At 30.8% G+C, this 13,822-nt stretch overlaps 1 protein-coding gene across 1 annotated transcript; it reads left to right on the plus strand.

Moving 5' to 3' along the window:
* The first annotated feature begins 3,226 nt into the window (after window positions 1–3,226).
* LOC142643132 (uncharacterized) lies at window positions 3,227–3,742 on the plus strand. Its single transcript, XM_075817673.1, has one exon. It carries the CDS (start codon window positions 3,227–3,229, stop codon window positions 3,740–3,742), a length of 516 nt encoding a protein of 171 aa, XP_075673788.1.
* The last annotated feature ends 10,080 nt before the right edge of the window (window positions 3,743–13,822 follow it).

Raw genomic sequence — 13,822 nt, forward strand, 5'->3', positions numbered from 1 at the left:
CTAATGCACTAAGAAGTTGGTTTAATCTTCAATTGATATCTTATATTAGATTACAATCATGTATTTATAGGAGATTAGCTCTAATCTCATTGGCCTACATGGCCTCATCCTATTGTTTCTATTATTCTCTATGTGCATTAATAATTCCAACATGTGCTAAATGTGATTAACATGCTTGGAATTGTAACTAACTAACTAACTAAATCTCAATACAACAATTATTATCCATATGCTTATAACATTCCTAACAGAATAGAACAAAGTAGTTAATATTTTGCTTTACATAATACACAAGATTATCCCTCCAATATGAGTTGCAATGGCAACAACAACCAAACCAATAATTTAAACAATGTTTAAGCTCAAGTAGGCTCTTAAAATGCTTCTCCCGATACATTTCCTCAAACCAGAGGTGATTAATGATTATCCAACCTTAAACTCAATAAACAGGAGATAGTGAAGTTACCAAAAAAAAACTCATTAAAAAAAGCTACACCACAGGAAGTTTTGAAAAATATGCGTATGCACTCCAGAAATGAATTTGCATAACAAAGAAGACTAATAAAAAATGAGAAATGCTAAATTACCAGAATCTAAATTCAAGGACGTGGTGAATGAAAGGCTTAAATTCATCAGAACCTTTCATTGGCAAAGAAGCCCCATCCAAGACTTCAAGCTCTGGATCTTCCTTTGGCGACAAAAACCCGATTAAGAGATTCAAGACATAGATCCCCAAACCATAATAAACAACATAAAATCCTTGTACATAGTAAACACGCAAAAAGGCTATCTTGATGGTGGAGCAATTCAGATTTCTTTCTTTCTCTCTGCCTTATGGAGTTTCTCTCTCCCTCTATCTTTCGTTCTCTTTTTTTTATTTTATTGAATAGTAAACTTAGTGCATTTCGTTCCTATAAATATAGTCGCATGTTGCCATCCTAATGGTTGAATGCATTGTACTCCAACCAAGTTCTTATTGTAATCTCTTTGGATTTCGTGTTTAGTAGCAAAATTAAGAAAACTTAATTGATACAATAACTCACTTAGCACAAAAACTCAAAAACTTATATAAGACACGTGGCATAAAATTAGAACTCTAATTTGAAATTCTAATTTGACTTTCTCTTAACTTCACATATTATTATATATATAGATTATCACTTATATTTGAATTTCAATTCTAACTTTCTAAGACTACTTCCTCAAAAAAAAAAAAAAAACTTTCTAAGACTGTAACTGACATGTCAGTGAAAAGAAAATTGATTTCATTTTTTTTTCCACTTAAATGATCATTTAATTAGGATTTAAAATAAAAATATTGTAATAAGAGTAATCACCTTGAGATTCGACCATCCCATTAAATTTGTCATGTAAGATTCTAATTGATTTCTTTAATTCTATGTAATAAACTTAAAGGTATGTTTAAATACCGCTTATTGCTAAAAATTAAAAACTAAAAATATTGTAGTAAAATATTCTTTAAATATGTGAATAGTACTGTACAACCTAATTTTAATAAAAATATTATTAAATTAGACAACCTGTAAATCTTGTAAATAGTGTATAGGACTCACTGACAGACGCAAATAGGTGAAAATGTGACCCAGCCTTATATGTTTATACTTGGAATAATAAAACAAGGACTTCGTTGGAGAAGTTTAGCACCAAAGAAAAAAAAAAGGACTTCGTTGGAGAACGTTCTTTTCGAGGTCACGATCGAGAGTCGAGACTCACAACTAGAATTAGAGCTGGATAAATTGTCCATTGTCCAACCTAAATCATCTTTTCCGCCTACCAATATTGACCTCTAATAAGAACTACAACTACCCCAAATTCAAAAACAAAAAACAATAGTTATTAGCAGAAACATTAAAAAAATTTCACAAACTTTTTATAGTTTCACAAATAATGATTAAATCTTTACAAAATATGTGAGTGATGGGTTTATTGATTTGGAACATCACATCAATTCGGAAAATTGAGACTTGGGACACTCCCTTCCTCGTATAACAACAACAATAATAATAATAATAATAATAATTAGTACTATGTCCATGCGATGCAGGATTTAATCAAAATTTATATGTAAATAATTTTTTTATTAATTTACTTAAAATTAGATAATAAAAATAAATAAATACTTTACTGCTAAGTTATATAATAAACATATTATGTGAAACTAAGGTATTATGAAATACATATATACATACATATATATATATATATAACTTATTAAAAGAGTACAATAAATATGTTTTTTTTTTATACAAATATGTTTGTTTTCAAAATGCAAAAGATGATTTATTCTTCTTTTTTTGTGTATTATTTTTTGTCAATATCATGAAACAAAATTTGTATGTTTTTCTTCAAACTTACGTGAATTTGAATTTGTCATTTTTTTGTGCAAAATTTGTCATTATTTAATATATATATATATATATATATATATATATTAGTTTTTTTGGGTTACTTTATCCTTTTTTTTGTTTTTTTTATATTAAATTTTATACAAGATAGAAATTCTACTAGCCTAATCTAAGTGTATGTGTGTGTGAAGCTCCCTCCTAGAAACTTGAACCCTACCCCTTGTCCCCCACACCTAATAAGCACTTATACTTACGGTGCAGTGCAGGTGCTAAAGAGGTGTAGTGCAGGGGCTGAAACTGTGCACGTGCTAAGGCTATGCTGAGCTGGAATCAGTTGAGGGCTACGCTGAGCTGGAGTTAGTTAGGGTAGTTATTGTGATCAGTTGTTAAGAAGCTAGTTAGTGGATGAACTAGATTGTATAAAAGGATTAGGGAATGGATTGTATGGACCATATATGAGAAATGAATAAACTTGCATTCTTCTCACTTAATTCTTCCTTATCTCTTCTTTTCTTCTTCTTCTTCTCTTAAGTCTGTTTCTCTAAGTTCTTGGAGGCCTAGTTTTCCTGAAAAGAAACTACCAAAGTGTTCTTAATTTCAATTGTATTAGCAGGTTCTTATCATTGGTATCAGAGCCATATCTCTGTAACCATGACAGAGACCCGATCCGTAGCTTCCCGTATTGATAAATTCAATGTGCTATCAAAGGTCCTAGATCAACATGAAGCTGAATTCAGTGTTTTGCACCAAACGTTAGATGCTATGACCACTATGTTGCAGACCCTATTTGAGACTGTTCAAGGGTTACTAAAGTTGGCAGTGGTTAGCACCAGAAACAACAGCAGAGACCCAATTCACCAATGGGGCATTCATCTCTACTCGTACAAGATCATCAAGAAAATGTTATGGTAACAATTCCAAAGACTATTAATTTGGAATTCCCAAGATTTAGGGGTGAAAACCCCTCGGGGTGGGTTTACAAGGCTAACCAATTCTTCCAATTGTATGGTACTCCTCAAAATCAGAAAATTTTATTAGCTTCATATCACATGGAAGATGAGGCACTAATAAGGTTTCAGGATGTTGAAGAAGTTGGGTTGTTTACAAGTTGGGAAGCATTTGTTAGATCCTTGCACGTGAGGTTTGGCACAACAACTTATGATGATCCCATGGAAACTTTAACTAGGTTAAGACAAGTCAATTCAGTGGTTCAATACAAGGGTCAATTTGAAGCTTTATCTAATCGTATCAATGAGCTTTCTAAGAAACACAAGCTGAGCTATTTCTTGAGTGGATTGAAGGAAGAAATTAGGCTACATGTTAAGATGTTCAATCCTCAAAATCTTAGTACAGCATTTGGTTTAGCCAGGATTTAAGAAGAATACCTTAATGCAAGTAGGAAGGGTACCAAAACGTGGGGGGAGGTACCAGTGTCAAGGCCATCAATTCTTGGTCCACCACTTACCGAGAATGATGTCAAATCACTGAAGACACCACTTCAGAAGGTCCCTATTGCATTGATTAAAAAAAGGAGAAAGAAGGGGTTGTGCTTCTATTGTGAGGAGAAATGGCACAATGGACACAAATGTAAGTCACCAAAGGTTTTTCTTATGGAAAGGGTGCAATCACAAGGGTTGGAGGTTGATCTAAATGCAGACCTTGAAGGGGAGCTTGATGGGAGTAATGCTTAATTGGAGTTACAGCCAGAGGTCCTTGAGCAAAGTGCTGAAATTACACTCTATGCACTCTTAGGAAGCCCCTCTCCAGGAACTATGAGGGTGCTGGGCAGAATTAATCATCAGGAATTGATCATTTTGATTGACACAGGCAGCACACATAACTTCCTGGATACCACAATGTGGATGTTGCTGAAGCTACCCTTGTCCATCCAAGATATTTTTGGTGTCAAGATTGCTAGTGGGGCTATGTTGAAAACCAAAGGAGCTTGTCATGGGGTTGGTATTAGGATTCAAGGCCAAGAATTCTATATGGATTTGAATATACTGTCATTGGGAGGGTGTGATGTTGTATTGGGGACTCAATGATTGTTCACTCTGTCTTATTCAATGGGATTTTCAAAATCTGACTATGGAATTCAATCATCAAGGCAATCCTGTCTTAGTAAAAGGATTACAACCCTTAGGCCTTGATCTTCAAGACTCTGAGAAATTCTTCAAGCCCAGTGTGAAGAAGGGTTTGTGTCTACAGATTCTGTCCACCACGGCAGTTGCATCAGTACCAGGGCAAACCCAATAAGCAATTAAGGAACTCCTGACTAAGTTTAGCAAGGTTTTTGAGTTACCCACAGGTCTGCCACCACTGAGGGGACATGAGCATCAAATACTTTTGAAGGAAGGCACTCAAGCAATCTATGAAAGGCCTTACAGGTATTCATTCTATCAAAAATCTGAGATTGACGTTATCTAAACTAGATTTTTAATTAAGTTTACATGAATGTTAATACTTATTAGCTATCATTTGATACTATATCCACACAACAAAAATTAATGTTTAAATTAGGCTAAAAGTAAAATTGTTACTTTATAAAAAAAATGAGACAATACTTATTGTTAATTTAACCAAATAAGTTGAGAAGAACAAATAGAATTAGAGTCTTGCTTAAACTTAAACTTGTTTGTTAAATGTATTAGATGAAGAATTTGGATTGTAATCAAATTAAAATTAAAATTAAATAAGGATAAGGGTTAGATGGATTATATGAAGTACTTAGATTATAATCAAATTAAGATTTTTATCAACTTAGAGATTATAGGGGAAGAAAAATTATATATATTTTTAAATCTAAAAATCTAAAAAGAATTCTGTAATTTGATAAAGCCATTTGGCGCAACCACGACGTTTAAACAGTGGCAGCGTCACATAATGTTTAGGGGTTTCAAATGAACCTCTTGACTTTTGGATTTTTTTTTTACTACATATAATAATATTTTTTAAAGTTTTTGTTTTGACCACTGTAAATTGAAATTTTGAACCCCCTTAAATAAACCCAATAACAAATCAATTCAACACCAACATGTACCTTAAAATTAGTAATTTGTTGATCTTAAATCTCATGAAAAAAAAAAAGTAGGCAGTAAAGTGTAAATAGTGGGAACTAGGCAGTGGAAAGTGAAGACAATTTTTTTATTAATGATTGTATTATTGCGTTGAAATCTTGATAGATTAATGCAAAAGACAAAAAAAATATATATATATTCTTAATAAATTATAAAGACTAATAAGTTGTCAAAATTGAGTTGAATTGTTGAATAAAATATTGAATAGAGTTAAGACAAAAACTAATAAATAACAAATTAAAATATTCTAAGCAATTATAATTAAAGTTCACTTAACAATAATAATTAATGACTTTGTTATAATAGTAAGAAAAAATTGATGATTTCCAAGATTTAATTTTAGCAACACTAATCTTTAATATACTAAGGAACAATATACTCAATGAACTTATAGTCTATCCTTTTTCTTTTTCTTTTTTGACAGGATAGTCTATCCTTTATTCTCTTACTGTATTATAAATATATTTTTTATAAAGAAATCACGTATACCGCAAGATTCATCTCCCACCTAAGTGTTGGAAAAACTGGTTTTGTATCTCATACAAAACACATAGCGAAAGCAACAAACAAGGATCTATCTCATTTATGATTGATAACGTGTACTATGTAAATTTCAGAATTTAAGAACAAGATAGCGTACTTTGGTGTGGTGAAATTCAAAACCAAATATTAGAAGCACTTGATAACATTTTTAATCTTTACTTCAATTCCACTTTACGCCCAAGATGTGTGGTCTCTCAATCAGTTTTAAAAGGAGAATGAAAATGTGTCTAACTCTCACATACACACCATTTCTTATATCACTAATAGAAATTCTGTATGTTTCTCCATGTATAATTAACTGATTATCTAATTGGACTGGCCTATTGGGCCTTTCAAATTGGGTTGTAGTTTATGGCTTGGAGTGGGACCAAAAAGGACCAATAAGACTCTAGCTCCAATGAGCTTTGGGTTTTTTTGTCAACTCTTGACAAGTCCAAAGTTACCATTTATTATATTTAATACCACTATATAAATATAATTGCACTCTCGACCTTATTAATAAATTATATCCCAAGACTTTATTATACATGCAACTCTTTCATTAAAATATTTGTAGTAATACAAAATTATGAATATAGATTGCCACTTTGAAGATTACTACATCTTAATCCTTGAGTACCCGGTTTAATCTTTTATGTTATTCATCATATATTTATGAAATCCAATTTCATAAATATATACTTTAGTAATTTCTTACTAAAGTGGTTGGACCCAACTCTTTGAATAACTAAACCTATTAAACTTATCTCAAGGGAATATTTTATATCTCTATTAAGAGATTATGAATTCCATCTTGAGAATATATGTTCCATCTACACTAAATGCGGCTGCTCAACATACTAAGTTTTTGACTGTGACTAATAGATCTCACTCTTGATATATCAAAACAACCTACATCTCATGATCAGGTCCATTATTCTCTCAGGATTTAGAGTTGATGTTAATAGAAGTCGTGAGATTTATTATTCAATTGACAGTCGTTAAGAAAATAATAAATCTCACAGTTGCCCAGTTCAATATGTCTTAACTCTTAAAACATATCAACATACCAACTAAAAGTCTCCACTTCAATGATCAAGACAAATCATCTTAGTTGATATGTTATAGTCTTCGCAGATGAAACGCCCATTTTCATTATCGACTACGAACTACATTTTGAGTTTACAAGGAACTTGTGATTTACATCTTTTGTGACTAAATTACATAAATCACATACAATGCATATCATGAACTATGATAATGTCTCATTAGTTCATTTTTTTTTTGATAGAATAGTTTATCATATATTCTCTTACTGTATTATAAATATATTTTTTTTATAAAAAAATCACGTTTAGCATAAGATTCATCTCCAACCTAAGATTTATTATTTAAAAGAACTTACGCTGACTTGAAAAATATTCATTCAAATCATAGATTGTAAAAAATCTCATCTTATCATCATAATAATCAAGATGAACTAAGAAAATATTATTTACAAAGAGGTCATTGTCGACTTCATAAATTTGAATGACTCCCTTAAAAAATATTTATGGAGTCACCACTGCGTTTAAACCCAACTTTTATTATATAGTATATGATATAATATAAAAAATAACAAATAGAGAGTCTTATATGAAAAACTATTAATTAAAAGTTAATAAAAATTATTTTATAATTTAAAATAATTTCCCATAGGTATTGTATAGGTATCAACCAAGTAGGATGCATATTTTAAATAATAATAAAAAAGACCATAATGGTGGGCGGTGGCTGCTTTTGTTTTTTTATTTATCCAAAATAAATAAATAAAATTTGAGAGGATATGAACAAATAAATTGTAGTATAAGAATTTTGATTGTAATCAAATTAAGATTTTTATCAACTTAGAAATGATAAGAGAAAAAGATAAGATTAAAAAAATTATAATATATTGTTTTGTTAAAAAATTATAAATTTGATAATGGTAATGATGTAAAATTATAAAATTATATATATATATATATATATATATATATATATATATATATATATATATCAACCACTAAACACATTATTTATGTAAATTATCCCAAATAGTTGAATACCAAATAGTTTAATATTTGAGTGGGTTCTAGTTAGCTAAACTGGTAAAGTCTTTGATGGTTGTATAAGAGATCTGGGGTTCAATCCCCGCCTACACCAAAAACTTATTGGTGTCTTGGTCTAATGATAAAGAGCTATCATCAGGAGGAGACACTATATGTTGAAAATCTCTTAAAAAAAATTGACAAAACAATATTAAAAATAATAATATAAAATATTATTAAAAAAAGTGTGAATCTATCGGTGGCTTTAGACCACTATTTGGGTGTGAGATTGGTATTTTACATTAACTTTTAAGTTCAGTAGGTTTAGAGTAGTAGACTTACTTATAGGTTTAATAGATGGACATAACTGATAAAAAAAATGGACATAAACATCCATAAAATAAAAAGACAAAAAATTGTCAATCGAATTTAGATTTTGGCGATCTTTTGATCTATACATACTAAACTCCACTAGGGCTGTGATTTAACTGCCAGACAAACGATAAGTATGTAACTTTTCGTGGTTTTTATATAGGATGATGCCGTATAAATGCTTAGAGAAAGAGAGTGACAGAGGTGGAGGCTTCCAGCTTGAAGAGAGACAATCATATTTGAGAGACTAAAAAGAATCGGGTACCATCGGCTATAAATTAGCATAAATTAATAAATAAAAAATAAAATAAAATATGCATAAAAAATAACAAATAATTAGATGATGTGTAAAATTAGGAGGCTTGTAATAGTAGAGTTTGTTATGGACTGAAATTCTCAAAAGTAGACGTGTTCTAATTGGAATTGGTTTTATATATATATAAAGATCAATAGCTTTGTTATCAAAAAAATGTTTAAATTTAAAGTTTTTGTAATATAAAATTATGCATTAAAAAATAAGTTTATGAATTGAATAGTAAATAACATCTGATTGACATAAAATTTGAGATGCGTGTAGAGGTCATAAAGAACATGCAATCCAATAATTAGATTTCAGAATATGTAACTATATTATTTTTTAATGAAATTTAATTAATTTATAGTCAATGGTTACAACCAAATTTGTAATTAAATTTTGTCCATACTTAAAATGGTAGATGTAGCTTGCGGAAGGGTTTTTTTTTTTTTCAAATAAAAAATACCACCAGAATATTAAAAATTGCAGAGCTTTTTCTCAACAAATGAGTGACTTGAACATAATATAAATATAAATAGTGTCAAATAAATATATGTAAAAGTGATATTATTATTATTAGTAGTAGTAGTAGTAGTAGTAGTATTATTATATGCTCAACCCGAATCAGGGGAAAAACAAAAGAACTAGACCAAATTCCATCTCTATCCAAAGTCTGCAAAATAGAAAAATGCATATTTACAATAAAAAAACCCAACTTACAAGAGTTGTCCATTGGGGCAAAAGAAGGACAGAGACATTCTGAACACAGGTCTCAACTGCCTCACTCTTTCTGTCCTCATCGCTCTCTCAACCCCAAATCACTAGTTGCCATTGTCAAAGAACTCCCAACCCCCTCCCCCTAACCCCAAACGCACAACAAACGAGTTAGTAAGAAAACTTGCAACTCCTTTTCTATTTCATATTCATTGAATTAAGTAACACTGTCAATTCATTTTCACACATCTTTTTTTGATAGTTAACAACTCCTTTGCTTCATATATATCCATTGAATTTAAAAATATTAAAATTCAGATACATAGATGAAACTTAAATCCCATATAATGGAATAAGCAACCATATGAATCTGAAAAAAAATATTCATATCTACCTGGCTTTTGGAAACAAAACTACATCATAATGCTATCTGGTGATTTTATTTATCAATATGGTTGCATCTCAACAATAAACAAAGCCAGTAGTCTAATTATTCGTAAAAGTATGATTGGGCAAGACCAGGGGATAATTTATTAACATTTTTGTGAAGTGATAGAAGAAACCTGCCATGAATGACCCATAGGACATTTAATTTAATTTCTTTACGACTTTACATTGTTTTGCTATTTTGTTTGGGGCTTGGAATTTTCAAAATCTTGCTCCATCGTGGATCTATTTGGTTTAAACCTGTGTCCACATCCAATGGAAACTAACAAGGAGTAGGATATCATTTTGCGTCTAAAGTAGCACTGTTTACAAGAATACACCTATCAGTTTACATCAGTCACATGCAGGGACGGAACTGTGCTTAGACCAAGGAGGACAATGGCCCCCCTTGGCCCAATGAGAAAAAGGGAAATATATAATATATAAAGCTTGTTTTTTAATTTTCATGCTCTATTTTTGTTCAATGCTTCCATACTTTCACAAAAATAACACTTTTTTTATTCAGATTTTTATTAAATTTTGATTCTTTTTGTGAGTTTTTGTCTGGGTTTTAAATGGTTTATGAAATTTATAAAAACATGGTTATCTTTGGACTAATCTAGAGCTACAATATGAAGGTTTAGACTAACAATTTTTTAAGCATTTGGGTTTGAGTGTATCTCGCCCCCCTCATTTGAAGTCTTAGCTTTGTCCCTGGTCACATTTTTATAGTATGTTTCCTCATACATGCCGCATTCTGAAACTGTTGGTCTATAGATTTACTCCCACCATCTTCCCTTTCCCTCCCAAATTGGTGATGTATCTTAAATTCCGTTTAAACTTGATATGTGATCTTTCCATTTGACTATTTTCCCCCCATGCTATGATAAATCTGAGTAGTCAAGTACTATGGTTGTTTAATTTATTACTACAAGATAGTTTTTGTGTGAGAAGCTGCCTAGCTTTAAAGTTCAAGACAAAGAATTCCATCAATGAGTTTTGTGCTTTGTAGCCTTTGAAGGAGTAATCTGTTTGTAGTGAGTGCTGCTTTGTGATTAGCAGTTGTTGCTACTCTTTTGTGGTTTTATTGGTAGTGTGTTTAGTATTTTGATGGTTAAAAGTTGCATCTTAGACTCTGTATGTTTGCTATAGTGCTACTTTTTTGTTTTGTTTTAAATTGGAGCCCAATTTCACGCCACATGTGCCCATCTAATTTTTTAATTTTTGTGGCAAATGAATTATTGGGTGCAAAAATTGAATAGTCTAAATCTAATTAAATTCTAAACACTATAAGAAACCATTATATATTTTAGAAATGTATGGTCTAAAAAGTTGTAAGCTAAATACCATGTATAATTTGAACATTTTTCCAAAAAAATATATAATTTGAATTGTGTAATTGTAATTGTTTTTAATTGTACCCATACATATGCATAGGGTTACATACTAGTAAAACTAATGTGGGAAAGAATGGGTCAAATATAATAATGTAAGAAAATGGAAAAGTTTTAAAATTAGTAAAAAAAATTGATGCTAGTAGATGATGTTGTCACTTTATATATATATATTCAATTGAATGATCGTTTAATTAAGATTTAAAAAAAAAAATTTAATAAAAAGACTCCAACAAGAGTAGTCATCTTGAGGATTCAATCATCAAACGTTTCTTGGGACATGGTTTTAAAAGTAGTTTATCAAGAAGTACCCGGGACACTTTTTCTGCATCAATAATAAACAAGGGTTTGAATTTCACGTACCAAAAAAAAAAAAAAATTCCAATTGATATATTGGCTTGATTGTAACCAACAATCAACACGTAGTGATGCCATCTATGTCAAATTCCGCGAATATATAATGCTTAATAGAATGTTTGAAGGAGGAGTAAGTTTAAGAGTTGGACGTAAAGTATAAAGTCAAAAAAATGATAATCACAATAATTACGTAACCTTATCTCTCAAAAAAAAAAAAAGATTTCGTGACCGTGTATCTTATCTATATGGTTCAAATGGAGCCTTTACCTTTATTTTCATGTTTCAATCAAATTCAAAACTTTCAACATTTGTTTTCAACCAAAAAAAAAACTTTCAACATTTATCTTATCAAAAAAGAAAAAGAGTAACATTTATGTTTCAATCATTTTGACAGCTAGCAAAGACAATAACGCATGACAGTGTTGATAGTTTGAAAATTTGATGCAAGTAATGGTTTTATTCAACCAAGTCATAAACCCCCTTCTCCTTCTCAATATCACATTAGTAAGGTGTGAGTGCATTTCTTTATCTTATCCTCTTCCTTTATATGTGTGTTTGTCTTAGATAGTATTATTTATCTAAAAAAAAGAACCAGGTGTTATGTGTATATTAAATAAATTGTTAAATTATAACAAATGAGAGCAAACAGAAAAGTTTTAAAATTGGTAAGAAATTGATGCTATTACGTGATATTATCACTTATATTTGAATTTCAATTCTAACCTTCTAAGACTACTTCCTCAAAAAAAAAAAAATTTCTAAGACTGAAACTGACGTGTCAGTGAAAAGAAAATTGATTTCATTTTTTTTTCACTTAAATTATCATTTAATTAGGATTTAAAATTAAAACATTCTAATAAGAGTAATCACCTAGAGATTCGATTGTGGGTTCCAGTTAGCTCAGCTGGTAAAATCTCTAATGATTGTATAAGAGATTTGGAATTCAATCCCCGCCTACACCAAAAACTGATTGGTGTCTTGGTCTGATAGTAAAAAGCTATTATTAGGAGCAGACGCCATAGATTAAAACTCTCTCAAAAAAAAAAAAAAAAAAACCTAGAGATTCGACCATCCCATTAAATTAAAATGTTTCTAAGGACATGGATTTTAGAGTAGTTTATCAAGAAATTCCAAGGATACTCATTCTACATCAATAAAGGAGATGTGTTTAAATGCTATCTAGAAAAAAACAATAATCCAATTGATATATTGGCTTAAAAGTGTTGGATTTAGAAGTGTAAAGCCTAAACAATGATAATTACAATGCTTAAGTGACCGTGCATATATATGGAGTGGTTTAAGTGGAGCAGAGCCTTTACCTTTAATTTCATATTTCAATCAAATTAGATTTTTTTTTATAGAAGGTAGAAATTTTATTCTAACATAATTTAAGTGTATATGCATGTTGAGAACCAAAATTTCATAAGAAAGTCCATTCCATGAAAAGGAAGGAAAGACCATGGGCCTTAACAAAAGAAGATCCAATTCATGAAGTTAAGAAGGATCATGAAGGCCCAAAAACCCAAAAAGAAAAAAAAAAGAAAGAAATAATAATAATAAAGAAAAAATAAGAGGATCTTGGTCAGAGGACATCCAGCAAGGATCTCGGTCAGAGGATATGCAGCAAAAAGAGTATCAAGACCCTAAGACCTTGATGTGTCCTTTTGAACCTTGAGAAGAGGGCCTTGGCTAGCACATGGGAAAACCAAGATGTATGTTCAAGATTTCCAGCAAAAAAACCATTAAAAATCCAGCAAAATAGATATTTTCTTTGTAACCCATGGTTCAAACTCGTGGGATCCCTAGTGAATAGTAAGGGAGAAGTGGTTTTGTCGGTAGGGAAGTGATTTCTGGTGAATGGAGGATCCCAAAGCTTTCTCTTGTTTCATATATTTGCTTAGAATGCATGAACCAATGGAAAACTCAGTTCCCCCATGTGCATGACACCTCCCTACAATTTCCTCTCAATTGTCATTTTCAACTAAAGCTGTCATCAAGTACATTGAGTAACCCACCCACTCATTTGACTTTCTAAGAAGGAATCTTTCATTTATAGCTTAAGCCAAATGCCCATTTTGAGTTATAATTGCCTAAATAAGCTAAACTTCTGTCCAATGCACCTTTTTAGGTTCCAGAGGACATGGTCTTACCCAGCAGACCAAGGATGTCCTCGTTCGGAGTACCAAACCAGATCCACTATAAAAGGAACACTAAGATATAGCAAGTAGGG

The sequence above is a fragment of the Castanea sativa genome, chromosome 7 (assembly GCF_040712315.1).
Source record: "Castanea sativa cultivar Marrone di Chiusa Pesio chromosome 7, ASM4071231v1".
Taxonomy (NCBI): Eukaryota; Viridiplantae; Streptophyta; class Magnoliopsida; order Fagales; family Fagaceae; genus Castanea; species Castanea sativa.

Excerpts from the sequence above, each read along its gene's own strand:
- LOC142643132 (XM_075817673.1), top strand. The coding sequence starts at position 3,227 with ATGGGGCATTCATCTCTACTCGTACAAGATCATCAAGAAAATGTTATG.